At 48.9% G+C, this 15,091-nt stretch overlaps 5 protein-coding genes and 1 non-coding gene across 6 annotated transcripts; 2 read left to right on the top strand and 4 right to left on the bottom strand.

The window, feature by feature from the left end:
* Nucleotides 1-499: 499 nt before the first annotated feature.
* FOBCDRAFT_323589 (glycoside hydrolase superfamily) lies at nucleotides 500-3,948 on the top strand (the record flags this gene model as incomplete). Its single annotated transcript, XM_031191298.3, has 8 exons — nucleotides 500-615; nucleotides 667-744; nucleotides 794-1,166; nucleotides 1,216-1,359; nucleotides 1,415-2,078; nucleotides 2,127-2,534; nucleotides 2,582-2,875; nucleotides 2,927-3,948. 8 exons carry the CDS (start codon nucleotides 500-502, stop codon nucleotides 3,913-3,915), a joined length of 3,066 nt encoding a protein of 1,021 aa, XP_031032529.2. The 3' UTR covers nucleotides 3,916-3,948.
* FOBCDRAFT_232467 (uncharacterized protein) lies at nucleotides 3,942-5,143 on the bottom strand. Its single transcript, XM_031191297.3, has one exon. The coding sequence runs from the start codon at nucleotides 5,094-5,096 to the stop codon at nucleotides 3,999-4,001; it is 1,098 nt and encodes a 365-aa protein (XP_031032528.2). The 5' UTR covers nucleotides 5,097-5,143; the 3' UTR covers nucleotides 3,942-3,998.
* Nucleotides 5,144-5,882: 739 nt separating this feature from the next.
* FOBCDRAFT_285346 (uncharacterized protein) lies at nucleotides 5,883-7,375 on the bottom strand (the record flags this gene model as incomplete). Its single annotated transcript, XM_031191296.2, has 2 exons — nucleotides 5,883-7,008; nucleotides 7,098-7,375. 2 exons carry the CDS (start codon nucleotides 7,373-7,375, stop codon nucleotides 5,883-5,885), a joined length of 1,404 nt encoding a protein of 467 aa, XP_031032527.2.
* A 1,390-nt stretch (nucleotides 7,376-8,765) lies between these two features.
* Nucleotides 8,766-8,837, bottom strand: FOBCDRAFT_t201. Its single transcript has one exon. It is a non-coding gene; the product is annotated as a tRNA-Asp (tRNA).
* Nucleotides 8,838-9,133: 296 nt separating this feature from the next.
* Nucleotides 9,134-10,933, top strand: FOBCDRAFT_232461 (major facilitator superfamily domain-containing protein). Its single transcript, XM_031191295.3, has 4 exons — nucleotides 9,134-9,604; nucleotides 9,654-10,133; nucleotides 10,188-10,329; nucleotides 10,382-10,933. The coding sequence occupies exons 1-4, from the start codon at nucleotides 9,204-9,206 to the stop codon at nucleotides 10,763-10,765; spliced, it is 1,407 nt and encodes a 468-aa protein (XP_031032526.2). The 5' UTR covers nucleotides 9,134-9,203; the 3' UTR covers nucleotides 10,766-10,933.
* FOBCDRAFT_264745 (uncharacterized protein) lies at nucleotides 10,919-14,028 on the bottom strand (the record flags this gene model as incomplete). Its single annotated transcript, XM_031191294.2, has 3 exons — nucleotides 10,919-13,381; nucleotides 13,433-13,751; nucleotides 13,802-14,028. The coding sequence occupies 3 exons, from the start codon at nucleotides 14,026-14,028 to the stop codon at nucleotides 10,919-10,921; spliced, it is 3,009 nt and encodes a 1,002-aa protein (XP_031032525.2).
* Between the last annotated feature and the right edge of the window lie 1,063 nt (nucleotides 14,029-15,091).

Raw genomic sequence — 15,091 nt, 5'->3', positions numbered from 1 at the left:
GGCTATTCGGGCTCTGAATTGGTCAATCAGTCAAGGTATGAGACGATCGCATTGGTCGGGATGCAATGTGTTGACCAACAAGGCTAATAGGCCCGATGCACGTAAAATGACACTTCAACTACCAGAGCCGCGTCAATAGAAATGCGGGTGAGTGTGGAGAAAACATGGAGTAAATGTCATCAGACGCAATAAACTCTCGTCTAAGAATTGACATTGCAACGCTACCGTCTCATGGCGAAATTCCCATTGACGCGTTTTATTCTCCGGCTGATCCATCGTACCCCTCAGTTCAATTCATCGGTGAAGAGCACCACCGAGCCCCAGACTTTTTGATCGACACGTTCGGGAGTGAGAGCCGTGGGGGAGCTATGTCATGTCATGTAATGCGGGTCATTTGTGGCCGAGATGTTTTTTTTTTTGGTGGTATTGAATGCGCGTATATAAGTTCTGGGTGATGCTGTGCACGCGAGCTTGAGCTTGATCGGCATAGCAAGTCACGATGAAGTTGCTTTCGCTTTCAACTGTCGGGCTGCTTGCCTTGGCTGGTTTGTCGATTGGACAAGAGACAAAGGATGTGCCAATTCAAGACAATGGACTCACAAACATCGTTGAATGGTAATGGACTCGATTGCCGCCTTGAAGCCCCCCATCTAACAAACAACCCAGGGACGACCATAGTTACCTCATCAATGGCGAGAGAATCTTTGTCTTCTCTGGAGAGTTCCATTACTGGCGTCTGCCTGTGTACGCTTCACCTCCTCCGTCAACCAAGCACGAATCTAACATTTGTCAGACCCGAACTTTGGCGCGACTTGCTAGAAAAGATCAAAGCCGCCGGCTTCACAGCCTTCAGCATCTACAACAGCTGGGGCTACCACGAAGCGACCCCAGGCGTCCTCGACTTCGAAAATGGCGCCCACGATTTCGTGTCGATCATGACCCTTGCCAAAGAGCTCGGCCTCTATCTCCTGATCCGTCCTGGTCCCTACGTCAATGCCGAGGCTAACGCCGGAGGCTTTCCTCTGTGGGTCACGACCGGAGAGTACGGCAAGCTTCGAAACGATGATCCTAGATACACTAAGGCTTGGTCTAAGTATTGGACTGAGATTTCCAAGATTATTGAGCCACATCTCATTACCAATGGCGGCAATGTTGCCATGTTCCAGGTATGGCTGCAGCGTTGACAATGGTGGAGGAAGCTGACGATACGTGTAGATTGAGAACGAGTTAGGCGGCCAGTGGAAGAATGACGACAAGAGAATCTTGAACGAGCCTACCGCCAACTACATGCAACTTCTCAAGGAGTCCGCCAGAAAGGCCGGCATCGATGTTCCTGTATTCCACAACGCGCCCAACACTGTGAGTTCTACCTCTCCAAATATGAACTGTGGATAGAATATTAACAGATCCGCAGCGTACATTTTCTTGGTCCAACGACTTCGAGCGCAATGCAACCGGCAACGTCGATGTCACCGGTGTCGACAGCTACCCCTCCTGCTGGAGCTGCAACCTTGACGAATGCACCGGCACCAACGGCGAGTACGTCCCTTACAACATCCAAGACTATGTCACCTACTTCAACAAGCAATCTCCCCGTCAACCTCACTTCTTGCCTGAGTTCCAGGGCGGTTCCTACAACCCATGGGGCGGTCCAGAGGGCGGATGCCCTGGCGATATCGGCTCTGACTTTGCCAACATTTTCTACCGTGACTTGCTCGCACAACAGGCCACCGCCATTTCTCTGTACATGATGTACGGAGGCACAAACTGGGGTTGGTTCGCTTGCCCTGTTGTTGCAACTAGCTACGATTACTCCTCGCCTATCTCCGAGAACCGTGCTATCTGGGATAAGTACTACGAGACCAAGTCGCTGACTCTCTTCACACGTGTTGCGCACGATCTTACCAAAACCACCCGAGTCACCAACAGTACTTCCCTTTCTACGAACGATGCTATCTTGATATCCGAGCTTCGACATGAAGAGAATGATGCTGCTTTCTACGTTGCCCGACACGATCACTCACCTTCCGGTACCAAAGAGACCTTCAAGCTTCATGTTAAGACCTCGGAGGGCAAGCGTATGTTTCGATATCCTTCCCTATTCCTCAAGTACTGACAACTTCTAGTCACCATCCCTCAGAACGAGGGCTCAATTACCATTAACGGCCATCAGTCCAAGGTCATCCCAACTGACTTTCACTTCGGCAAGAAGACACTCCTCTACTCGACGGCCGAGGTCCTCACCTACTCCATCATCGACAACAAGGAGGTCATTGTCCTCTGGCTTCCTGAGGGCGAGCAAGGAGAGTTCACTCTCAAGGGACACACCGAGCTCAAGCACGACAAGTCTCTAAAGGGCATCAAGGTCAAGGCTGGCAAGAAGAGCGTTACTGTCAACTACACTCAGCAGAAGGGTCTTTTCACTCTCAACCTGAAGGATGGCTCCACCATTGTTCTGGCTGATCGAAAGACTGCTTACAAGTTCTGGGCTCCTACACTGGATAACAACCCTTTTGCGCCTGTCAATAAGACTGGTGAGTTCTACTGATGGCACTGGTTAGAAGGGTATTGACTTTTATAGTTCTGATCCACGGCCCCTACCTCGTCCGCCACGCCACCATTAAGAACGGACAACTCAACATCCAGGGCGATCTCGACAGCGCCACCGAGGCCACTGTCTTTGCTCCCGAGTCTCTCAAGTCCATCGCCTGGAACGGTGAGAAGGTCAAGGTTTCGTCCAAAGAAGGCCACAAGTACACCATCAAGCTCAAGGGCCCTTCAAAGGTCACATTGCCCAAGCTTGAGTCCTGGAAGTATGCCGACAGCTTGCCCGAAATCAAGACCGACTACAAGACTTCATCCTCGGCCTGGGTTGGTACGTAGTACAGGGGCGCCTGTGATGACTTGATGTACTGACCTTGAATAGTTGCCGATAAGAAGAACACCACCAACGCGGTCCTTGTCCCCGATCAGAAGAACCCCGTGCTCTACGTCGATGAGTACAAGATCCACTACGGAAACCACATTTACAGAGCTACTTTCCCCACCACTAGCTCTGCCCCTACCGGTGTTTATCTTAACCTCACTGGTGGCATGGCCTTTGGCTACTCCGTCTGGCTGAACTCGGATTATATCGGCTCTTACCTCGGTGAAGCTACCACTGGCCATGCAGGTCAAGAGTTCTCCTTCAAGAACGCCACTCTGTCGAAGAAGGAGAACGTTCTGGTGGTTCTGATGGATAACTCTGGCCACGACCTACGTGATGGCGCTCTTGACCCTCGAGGTATCACCAACGCTACTCTCATTGGCCCTGCCAAGGGCGGTTATAAGTTCTCTGAGTGGAAGATTGCTGGTCATGCTGGAAGCATTGAAGGCGAGGTCATCGATCCCATCCGCGGCCCCCTCAACGAAGGTGGTCTCTACGCTGAGCGTATCGGCGCTCACTTGCCTGGCTTCTCCGACAAGAAGTGGAAGTCTTACTCTTCTAAGCAGGGAACTCTCGTCAACCCTTCGGCTGGAGTCCGTGCCTACAGAACGACCGTTGATCTTGATATTCCCGATGGCCTAGACGTCGGTGTCTCGTTCAAGCTTACAGCGCCTTCCAACACAACCTTCTCCGCCACCAAGAAGGGCTACAGCAACCAAGTTAGAGTTCTTCTGTTTGTCAACGGCTACCAGTACGGACGATTCAACCCATACATTGGCAATCAGATATCTTTCCCCGTTCCTCCTGGTGTTCTGAACTACGATGGAGAAAACACCATCGCTGTTACGGTCTGGAGTCAGAGCGCTCAGGGTGGTGAGGTCAAGGTCGAGTGGGAGGTTGACTATGCCCATACATCCAGCTTCGATGTCAAGTTTGACAGCAAGTATCTCCGCCCAGATTGGACCAAAGAGAGACTGCAGTACGCTTAGGAAATTAGTAGAGTTACGAAGTGGTGTTTGAGAGTTAAACATGTTAGTTATTAAGACATTAGTCATGTTCGCTAGACCATAATTTAGTGAAGCTCGGTTGGCTTCACGAAGACCCAGTTCTTGTCAGCTGTAACCGGTAGTCCTTCCTTCTTCTGAGCAATTGTGTTGTTCTTGATCATGCCGTCAATCTGCTCTCTGTAAGCAGGCTTACGATCAACCCAAAGGTGAATACCGCCACGCGCAACATCAACACCCTGGAAAATCATGGGGCCGTCACTATCAGGAGTATCACCACCAGCAAGAATAGGCCTGTTCCACTCATCGATGTAGGTGAGAATAGCAGCCCACTTTCCAGACTTCCAAGTAGCTGGGGCCCAGAGCCAGGGAGTCATCTCAGCATCCAGGTTCTGCTTCTGTGTCTTCTGAGTGTAGACACCATCCTCAATCTGTTTGCGAGCAGTAGTGATCTCGCCCTTCTTGGTCTTGAGGAAGAGAGATACACCGATGACATTCTGGGGAGGGACGTTGTAGCCGTATTTGGGATCGCTAGCAACCATGCGGACAAGCTCTTCGGAAGCAGCGCTGACAACGTAAACCTTAATGCCGTTGGCCATGAGGCGGTTGTACAGCTCGACCTGGCCCTCAAAGATCTTGGGAGGGGAGACTTCGGTGGCTGTAACCTTATCGTCCTCAAAATAAGTGGTGGGGATGGTCTTGTTGTAGGCCATCAGCTCATCGACGTAGCCCTTGAGCTCACCAAGAGGGAATCCGCTGAAGATTTGCGCAGCCCAAGGATAGCAGACAGCATCCTCGATTTCGCAGAGGCGCAAGTAGTAGCTGTACAACGACTCCTTGTGCTTCTTGGTGTCCTTGAAAGGGACTAGCTTAAGAGTAGGGTCCATGGTCTCTCGTGTAAGAACACCCTTGTTCTCAAGGTAAGGAAGAAGCGATTCCTCCAGATCAAATTGATAGCTGGTGTTGTCCATGTCGAAGACAGCATAGCGACCATTGTTGGCATTGCGAGCAATCATCTTGTTGAGAGCTTTGGCAGCTTGGGCAGGCCAATGCTTGAGCTCGGGACCCTTGAGACCATAGTTGCCATTGGAGGGAGCGGCAACGGAGGGAGTGCTTAGGCTTGTCAGCCAAAGGGCATTGACAACGAGATTGATGCTGGGTCTCATGGTGAAAAGGCTTGAGGTGAGGTGAGGAGTGAAAAGCGTGAGGAACCTACTTTTCAGCTTCAACTTGGGATGGGGTTCACAGAGTAATTAAAGTCAATGGCCTTCAAGGTTCAGCGGCCCGACAGTTATTCCATACGAAGTCACTGATAGTGTTGCAAGAGGTAATATCCGGTGGTTGGTCTAAGTGGACGATCTTGGACTATTTGGTCACGCTACCCCGCTTACACGTTTATTGAGCGGTTTTAGTCGCTGTCGAGATAACGGCGACATGAGCTTGTTTCTGTTCGACAAAGGTCTCGATTATTTAATGTCGCAGACTGTCTCATCAATCTAATACTATTAAGGCTTCTATTCGACATCAGGTCGATCTAAACCATGCCCATATCTCGCAGCTGAAGGTGGTGATGTCAGCCACTTTCCTGTCTAGGCCAAGTTTCCAAGAGCAGGGGAGGGTTGTACAGTTCAATAAACGGTCAAGATCTGCGTCATTGACACGAGGAACAAGAACGGCATTCGGCATTAGTTCAAGGCCCCAAGCCAAGAACCCTTTTACTCCAATGATGTAACGTTGAAAGGGGTCCCAGGGCGTTTTCTAAACCACTAACGGGCAGCTAACAGGGGGTTCAAGGTTTAAGCTTGCCAGCGTCGGGCTCCGAATTCTGCTTATCGCAGGGAGAAATACTTGGAATTAAATTGCGTTCAATTGGCAGAACGGGGCGCCAATGCTTGGGTACAAGGGTTCCTAGCTGCGTCTGTACTGTATTTCTCCATTTTGTTGAATTGATCCTAATTTGCAGAACCCTTTGGTGATTTCTTCGGCGAAGGCGATGGCGATGGCTTTTTATTGACTGATTCGACTCCGATGACCTCCAAGAATTCCTCGAATTCAGCTTGGGGAATCATTCCGCCGCTTGCGTTCTTGTGACCAACAGCGAATCTAGGTCCCAATCGCTCTCTCAGCGTTTTGTCGTCTGCTCGATCTGCTGCTTGAACAAGAATTTCTGGGATGTTGACGGGAGGATCTCTGCCTCTGGCGCACGTTGGAACGCGACACGAATAATTGACAACGCCTCGCGCGTAACCTTCATTCGCTACCATCACAACTTGGAGATCTCTTGAAAACAATTCACGAGCTTGACGTGTTGCAATGACAGCATGAATCTGTGCTTTCGAGTTGATGCGGATTACTGCGATTTTTTTATCGGCAGAAAACTTGGGCACCACGCGACCGGCCCTCTTCATTTCAAATATCACTTGAGCCCTTGCTTCCTTTAAAAACTTATTCCTGACAAGGTCTCTGGGTGATGAGGCCTCGATCAATGTTTTCCAAGCTCTGGGGACGTCGTAGGCTGCGGTTCGGCGAGGAGCATTGATGAACATTGCACTACTATTTATCGACCTTCTGGTATGCGTCTTAAACGTCGCTTCCATGTTCGGAAATGGCGAGCGCCATCTGATTGCATTGCCCAGATCGCCATGTGTTCCCATGACACATAACCAGCCGCATGCTTCCTCGACCCCTTCTTGTAAGTCGCGGCAGATGAGATAAGTCAGCAACGAGCTTGTAGCTATCGGTGGACATTTGTTCGCCGTCACTAATATCGCGCCCTCGGGGTGATCGTCATTCTCTGCGAGATGGTGGTCAATGACTAACGCGCGATGGGGTGAGTCGATTACAGGCTCTGATTTCCATGAGCCTTGGTCGAGGACAATGATGTAAGATGGCTTGTAAGCTTCCATGTTTGTACGAGAATCCCTATAGTTTAGAAAGCTGTTTTTGTTCATCGTGTAGCCCGATATCAACTTGGGGTCAAGGCCGAGCAAGATGAGAGTTTTTCTTATGATGGCTCCAGCAGCAAGGCCATCGGCGTCTTTATCAGGGACGATAAGAGTCCGTTTACCGGCGGCGGCACTATAGGATGATTAGTTGAAGTTCCCTTTAGACAAATTATGTCCTTCTCATCCAGACGATTGGCATGGGCACAAGTAGGGGCAGCTGACCATTCACGAATAAAATCTTTTGCTTTCTCAATCTGACTCTTGGGGGCAGGCCATATCATCCTTCCATCCTGATCCCTCCGCGGTTGAGCTTTGTGATAATCCTCTTCAGGAAATATCGGCTTCGCACCGCGATACTGAAACTTCTTTCGGGTCACAATTGAGCCTTGAAATTGACGTACGATTGTGAGGGATGGCCCATTTTTGCGAGCGATAGGTAATACGGATCTTTGTGCATTTAAAGTCTTTGTGACTGACGGAGTTGATGTAAGGCGACGCATGGTTGCGGTGATGAGATAAAAGCCCCAAGGATATTGCCATGGCCAATTGGTGTCATGAAAAAACGAAAAAACGTGGCGTGCAGCACACAGCCACGATTATTCGCCACATATCATGCTTTAGGTATTGCTCTTCTCTACCAAATAAAAACCGCGATCGAACGCCGTCAAATATTGATATTATTATGGATATGTGTATTAAGTCACCTTTCTGTATTTTGGTCACCGGCTACTCACCAGTCGCTGCCATGAATTTCACAGACCGTCGAGGGCCGATCGTCAAAAGCAAGAAGCCCAAGCCTTCTTAACTTTCTATCACCAAGTGATTGCCCCTTGAATGAGATTACTCAGACTAGCAGTAAAGTTCGCCAGTGTATCAAGCCATGAGGCTGAACGCATACGGAAAGGCTCCCCTGAAGAATGCGGACAAGACGCTAAGCCCCTGGGGCTCGACCGCCAGCCATCGCACCAATTGGCTGGCTTCCAGGGGCTCAGGAATGCAGTGACTTCAGACTTTCCACTGAGCTCATTCAATATGATGGCTTCTCAAATGATCGTCCCGAAATGAGAACAGCGGCTGAAGGTTATCGTCTCTTGATCGGGTGCTAAAGCCAGGGTTCTCAAGCCTCTGGCGATCGATGGCGTCGTAGGGTTTTCGTTCCTGACTACTTAAGTACTGCGTTATTCCCTCGCGATTGTCTTTTCTAGAGAACACGATAAAAGTACACCGAAGCAAACATGAAATATTCTGTTTTTGTTTTCCTCTTTTCCGCTGTTGGAGTCACTGCCCAAGCAGCAAACTGCAGTGAAGTAGAGGCCTGCCTTAAAGCTGGTCCGAAAAACGCACGTCTTTGTTTGTTTCTGTAAAGCAGGAAAGCTAACCTGTGTCTCTAGACTGATGCTTGCGGTGATAATGAGCGATGCCTTTGCGGAACGCATAAAGAGATTGCCAAGCAAGTCGCCTCTACTCATACATGGTTCTATGTTGCTAATACGTCTCCCATCAAAGTTGCTACGTCAATTGTGACAAGGATTCGAGAGCGAAACCGGCCGAAGAAGCTGTTGAGAAGTACTGTTCTGTATTGAGAAAGCGATCGAAGTCATTGTATAAGTGAGCGTTGTCAACATATTCCCTCGAGATGGGTACTCTCCGTCAGGACTCTTTGTATATTATCAAATCTGTGTTATAGGTAGATAATTTGGGCGTCTTATGGAAGTCAGAAAGTCATTACATGAAATTTGCTATATAAACAAGACGAGTCTCTCGACCACCGGATTGCACTCCAATGCCATTCAAAACCTAGGCAGAGGTGCATTACTCATCATATTAAATAGATGAATGATTCATCAAATAGTAAAAAAAGGGAATGCTGTTTTCAACAGCTGGCTGGAACTCTCCCGCCGGGAATTGAACCCGGGTCTCAAGCGTGACAAGCTTGCATACTGACCACTATACTACGGAAGACATAACAGGCTAAAGCCTGCTGTAGTGAGTTCGATGTCACGTGGAGCAAATTTGGAACCTATATATCCATTAACGGAATCTTGCCCATTTTGGCTCGCGAAGCTCGGAAAACCGACGCTGACAAAGTCAATCCGCCAATCACAACGCCGTTTCTGGTAAACTCTCTTCCGGGACTGGGGATGACGCAACACCAAGCTGATTTACGCTCGCTTAGGCTACCCTGGGTCAAAATCGGCTCGGAACTTCGGAGGTGGACATATATATAAACTTTTGGCGATGCTGAGACCCAATGAAAAGGAATTCTCTTTCTGAATCTCCTGGTACATTTAATTTTCATTTCAAATTGGTTTTTCCTCAATTACCGTCATGTCGGAACCTACCGAAGCAGATTCGAGACGTCATCCCGCCCATAAAGTTTTTGAAGAACTTGGGCTTGTTTCGCTCTATCGATCGACCAAAGATGTCAAGATCCTTTGCGCACAGAGATTCATCCGTCTTTTTGCCTACGGCGGATCTACCTTAGTTCTTGTAGCCTATTTGCGAGAACTTGGCGTATCGACAACCCGCGTCGGCTTGTTCATGACATTGACGTTGGTTGGTGATATCATCATTAGCTTCCTGCTTGCGCTATTTGCTGATGGCGTTGGCCGACGCGCGGTCTTGGCTTTGGGGGCAATCTTGATGACTGCGAGTGGGATTGTGTTTGCTACCTCTAGTAATTACTGGATTTTGCTTGCTGCTGCAATCTTGGGTGTTATTAGTCCTGGGTAAGACAAAGAAAAATGCTTTGATGGCGTTGATGCTGACAATCGATAGTGGCAACGAAATTGGACCCTTTCGTGGTGTTGAGGAGAGCATCATTGCACATCTAACTGATGCTGCCAGACGAGGCGATGTCTATGCTTGGTACAGTCTCTCCGGTACGGCTGGCGGTGCCTTTGGTCTTTTGACCTGCGGTTGGATTATTCACCATATGCGCGTCAACCTCGGCATGGATGTTGTTGAAGTGTATCGCGACGTGTTCTATGGCTACTCGGTGATGGGTGTGCTGAAGTTGATCTCGGCCATCATCTTGAGCTCTGCAGTTGAAGTTCACCATGAGCATGAGCAAGAATCACCAGCAAACAACGGCGAACAAGCACCCCTGCTTCCCGATAATTCTCAAGCTCAAACCTCGGATCAGCCCCAGCCCAAGAAGCAGCTTCGAGCTCGAATTTCTCGCGAGAGTATCCCGACTGTCGTGACCCTTTGCACTCTGTTGGCCTTGGATAGCTTTGCTTCAGGACTGGCTCCTCTGTAAGTACTTTGACACAATCTTGATCTTTATGCGAGAACTAACAGTCATCCTAGCTCATGGATCACTTACTACTTCAAATCTTACTACCATATCGAGGAAGGGAAGCTAGGTTCTATTTTTTTCACCACGAGCATCATCGCTGCTGGATCGATGCTGGTAGCATCTTCCCTTGCCAAGCGATTCGGCAATGTTCGAGTAAGAAACCAATGCCGACAACAGTCTGAATTGTGTGACTAACCTCTTGCAGACTATGGTATTTACTCACCTTCCATCTGCGGTCTTCTTGGCCCTGGTCCCCATCCCCAACGACGTCCACCTATCGGTTCTCTTCCTCATTCTACGATCTTGCACTCAGTCAATGGATGTTGCACCCCGCTCAGCATTCCTCGCCGCTATAATCAAACCGAAGGAGCGAACCGTCGTTATTGGCCTAATCAACGTAGCAAAAACGACATCTCAGAGCCTTGGACCGCTCATCACAGGACTTCTCGCAGATTCGAACTACTTCTGGGTCTCATTCATCATGGCTGGATCTTTAAAGGTCTGTTATGACTTGGGATTCCTTGGTCTCTTCAAGCATCACGAACATGTGGAAGCAAAGAGAAACCACGGGGAAGAGGGAAGCCAGTGATTTACAAGCTTGGTACTCGGTGTTTGATCGGGTCAAGAAAGAAATGTAATTAGGTATTAAACTCTTAGTGGTAAAAGCGATAGGGAGGCTTGAGGGTCATCTATACAATCATGAATGTATTTATGTTCAAGCAAAGCAACGTTGCTCATCTTTCTAGTACATATTCCCTCCCAAAGCCTCCGCATTAATATGTGATCTCTCACCGACAGACTTCTTCACGACTACAACAAGCTCATCAAGCGTGCCTAAAAATCTCACAAAGGCATAAACAGCTGCTGACCAATGTCTTCCTTCTTGCTTCGCCAAGTATTCCTTGGAGTTACCCTCGTCTTGAAAGTCTCCCCGCAGCCTCCTAAACTGGATCGCCCGGCCCACCAAAGGCGTAGGCAAGATTGCCGGAAGAGGCTCTCCAGATATCAAAGAATGCTGAAGAAGGGTCATGGTTGACATCAGGTCAGCGATCAGGTTTTCGTCGCCTGCACTCACACGATAAAAGAACCTCTCGCGGACTGGAAATGGTAGCTTCGTGGCGGTCAAGCTGAATTGTGCTAGGAAGACGTTGAGGTTGTTGCAAAGATGATTGGCGCGGCTGAGCGTTTCAGTATCGATGTTTGAAGTGGAGAACTCAAACTTGGTCTTCAGAATTGGAAGAGCGATGGAGTTTAGCAGCTCTTCGGTGGTGGTAGCCTGCTTCTCGATGACCTCGACAAAATCGTCAGGAGGCGAGCGCCAGACTGAAATCAGAAGGGCATAGCGGTCTCTGATGCTCGACAACTGGCTGGATAAGATTTGTCGATAATGTCTGTTTCCAGATAGGGGTCGCGGAAGAAGCGCAACAAGGACGGCTGCGCCAAAACCGATGAGGACAAGAAGGATTCGCCGCCAGAAGACCTCGTATCCGACTCCGGGATTACCATAGCTAGGGATATGCGTATCGACCCAACTATACGACATGACCATGTACATCGTTGATGTAAGCATGATACCTGCAGCCATATGCTGCGGCGGAGCAAACAATCTCCACCACATCATGCCAATGATAGCGACTGCCATGATGGCAGCTAGACCGTATGGGTTTCCAGGGCCATTGCCGGATCCGATGTACCAGCACAGAAGACCCAGGATACCTCCAGCGACAGTACCGAGAGTACGAATGAGGATTCCAGAGGTAAAGTCAGACATGTAAGGCTCGAGAGCCATCTGCGCCATAATCAGGGCCCACAGTCCCTTCTCGCGATAATAGAAGCCAGCTGATGATGGTATTACAGCAGGAACGGCAAGGGCGATAGTCAGGATGAGAGCACGAAGAGCGTGAAGACCCTCGACGCCCGTAAAGAAGTTGATGAGTGCCAGGAAGATAAGGCTCGATTTGCTTCGTCGACGGCTTGTGGGCTGCTGCATACTTTCCAAAATGGTGGCTGTTGTTCTTGCCCCTTCAGGATCTTCCTTTTCCTTTCGCTTCTTGTTGAAGAGACCTCGCTTCTTTTCGGGCTTGGAAATGACGGACATCGTTCGAGTAAGATCGTTAGAGTTGGGAATCGTGGAAGGCGGTGCATCTTGTGACAAGCCAAGGGTGAAAATGTGCTGGAGGCCTTTGGGTAGCCATACTCGCTTCGATGTTCGACCCCTCTCAATCTCGATAGCCCTTTCGAGAACCCCTCCAATGTTCTTGGTTAGGTTGATGAGTCGTTCCTGGTACAGAAGACCAGACATCAAGCCAAGCATAGGAGGTGCGCGGCGATCATTGTAGATAACCTTGCCGTTGGCGTCAAAGAGATAAGCATGAGGGGCGATCAGTTGCTCTGCAGCCGTATCTTCGAAATCCTCGAGCGTTTCTTGCAGCGATGCAAGGATCTGCTCATGTTGGCTGATTATGTCGGCTTGAGAAGCTCCTGAGAATGCTTCGATTATGGCATTGACGCTTTGCTCCAGGGTCTTCAGTAAGGGAGTAGCGCATGAGGACAGTGCATCGATGGCTTTGATAATCATATCTTCAGTATCGGGATGTCTCGTGATCTCTCGAAGATCGGCCGCTTTCGCGATGTGATAAGCCAGTGGGTGCTTCTCATTGTCAGACTTCTCAAGTTCCTCGGCAGCTTTCGTCAGAGCTTCATCCTTCGCAAAAAGCTCTTCGCGAGAGATCGACAGTTGTAGTAACTCTCCAAAGGACACCAACACTTGTCGCAACGGTTCTTGGAAAGACTTGATATCTTCAGGACTCCATCTTCGATAAGAAAAGTCTAAAGGCAGAAACTTGACGGCACTCTCAACGCTTTTGAAGGATACGGTCAAGGCACTTTTCAGCGCTTGTAGCTGCTCAGGCTCAAACCTGGTTCTCGTCTTGAAGTGCCAGGTCAGAGCCTTGATGTAACCATTCATGGGGCGGAGAAGGTCTTCCAGGCTTCCGAGGGCGATTTGTGACGTTGATTGCGGGAAAAACAACAAGTTGCAAACAACTCCAACGCCAACTGCGATGGCACTTGGCAGAATCAAGACTTTTGGAATGGTACCATTGAAAGTGGGAATGAGCGGTGCTGTCGTGAAATAGATGTCGGCAACAATCATGGAAAACATCGAAACAAGCATCAGATTGGGAGCGGAAACTCGCAGGCGCGCCTGACCAGAGTTCGTCAGTTGAAAACATGCTTGACTACACAATCAACTTACCATAAGATAGACAAACAACCCCATCATGCAGAAGTACGTGACCGATACTCGAGTATCCAACATGAAGCCTTCATAGATGGCTATTTGTTGATAGGTTGCCTGACCCGACGCTTGGTCAACATTGGTCGTGTTTTGTGGCATTGATTGTTGCAATTCCGCGTAGCGTTGTTGTAAATCAGCCAGAGGCCTTGTCGCCAGAGCAGCTTTCATAGTGATGACTCCCCAGGCCCAGCCGAGCGCAAGACCAACACAGATCATAACTCCGGCTGCGAAGTGGATGAATACGACGCCCGAAGGCGGCATGATGAATAGAACAACACTGGAGACGCGTTAATACCTGTTGTCATAAGACATTCATGATAGACCTACCATCCAAAGAATGCCGACTGACCGAGCACTCTCAGTGTATCACTGATGTAGATGAACAAGGTGAGAATCCAAACAGCCAAAGAGCACTTGAACAAAATCTTGAGGTCCTTGGCATTGAAGTGGTCCAGCCAAGCCGGCAGTCGCTTGGGGCTATTGAAAGCATGAAAAGACGCCTCCTCATCCCCCATTGAGCTCTCCTCTTTCGTTTTTGACCGTTTCAGCCTCATATCTCACTGACCCCGAGTCAACCGATGATTGTTTTGGTGTTGTTTTGGTGACGTTTTTTAGAGTTTGAAGAAATGCATTGAAATTGGGGATCGCCATGCCAGCGCCAGGCGGGAGTGGCGCTTATTTAGTCACGCTTTCAGGCCCTCATTTCCTATTGTCTGCACTAAGACCAATGCGTGTAGATTGTCTTATCTAAACGCTCAATCCCTGTAATTTAAGATCACCAGAATCCGTGCAGATCAAATATCCCTTGCTACAGCGTAATATTGTGATGAGATTTGTGCAAGTCATACCTGAGCTTAGCCTTGTGTTTTATTATGATCATCGTTGCAAAACTTTGCACAGTAGTATTCGCATCAGATATCAGATGTTATTCATAACCCAGATAGCCGAGGGTCTTGTTATCTGGTCGCGCGCTCCAATCTAGGCCGTCCACGACAATTCGTATTGATAGAATCCTTCATTGCCTCTTTTGTCAAGGAACATTCTATTCGAGCTTAGTGTCCTAGGGTCCTTTGCAGAATAAAACAAGGAAAGCGATTATACAACGATGCAGACAATATGCACATCACCATTAATTGAGTACTCTATAGCGAGGTGTGAAAAAATATTACTATTGCATCAACAAAAGAGAAGAATTGCAGGCAGATAATCCGGTTTCCTCAAGAAAAGAGACGATTAGCATCTTGGGGTTGGCAAGTTCTTTTTTAAACCTAGCAGAAGAGGTTAATGCTCACAGTTGACGAAGCACTGCTCATCTATGCTTCAGAGTTCAATGCAAACACTAGCGCCATGAGATGAGCTTTGACAAGGGCAACACGGATGCCTGTTATTCTCAATGAAGAAGGGCCTGCAACGTGGGAGACTAGAGCGAGGTTGATCGGACCTAAGGGTCCTAGCCATGTGACAACGCTGCCCGTTTCATCATCGGCTCGGTCCATGCCGCTTAAACTATGCATTGCAACCAACCATGTGCTCTTCTACAGCCACAATATGCAGCTCGGAGCAAATGTGACGGTTTAAGTTCCGCGGGTACTGGAATGAGGCTCAAGTCCAGGCCAT

This window comes from Fusarium oxysporum, chromosome X (assembly GCF_013085055.1).
Source record: "Fusarium oxysporum Fo47 chromosome X, complete sequence".
In the NCBI taxonomy this organism is placed as follows: domain Eukaryota; kingdom Fungi; phylum Ascomycota; class Sordariomycetes; order Hypocreales; family Nectriaceae; genus Fusarium; species Fusarium oxysporum.
This window is presented reverse-complemented; position numbering and strand designations above follow the sequence as displayed.

Bases quoted from the DNA above. Each gene is read 5' to 3' on its own strand.
- FOBCDRAFT_232467 (XM_031191297.3), bottom strand. From the start codon at position 5,096: ATGAGACCCAGCATCAATCTCGTTGTCAATGCCCTTTGGCTGACAAGC.
- FOBCDRAFT_232461 (XM_031191295.3), top strand. From the start codon at position 9,204: ATGTCGGAACCTACCGAAGCAGATTCGAGACGTCATCCCGCCCATAAA. The intron at 10,134-10,187 runs GTAAGTACTTTG...CAGTCATCCTAG, and splicing joins GCTTCAGGACTGGCTCCTCT to CTCATGGATCACTTACTACT. The intron at 10,330-10,381 runs GTAAGAAACCAA...AACCTCTTGCAG, and splicing joins AGCGATTCGGCAATGTTCGA to ACTATGGTATTTACTCACCT.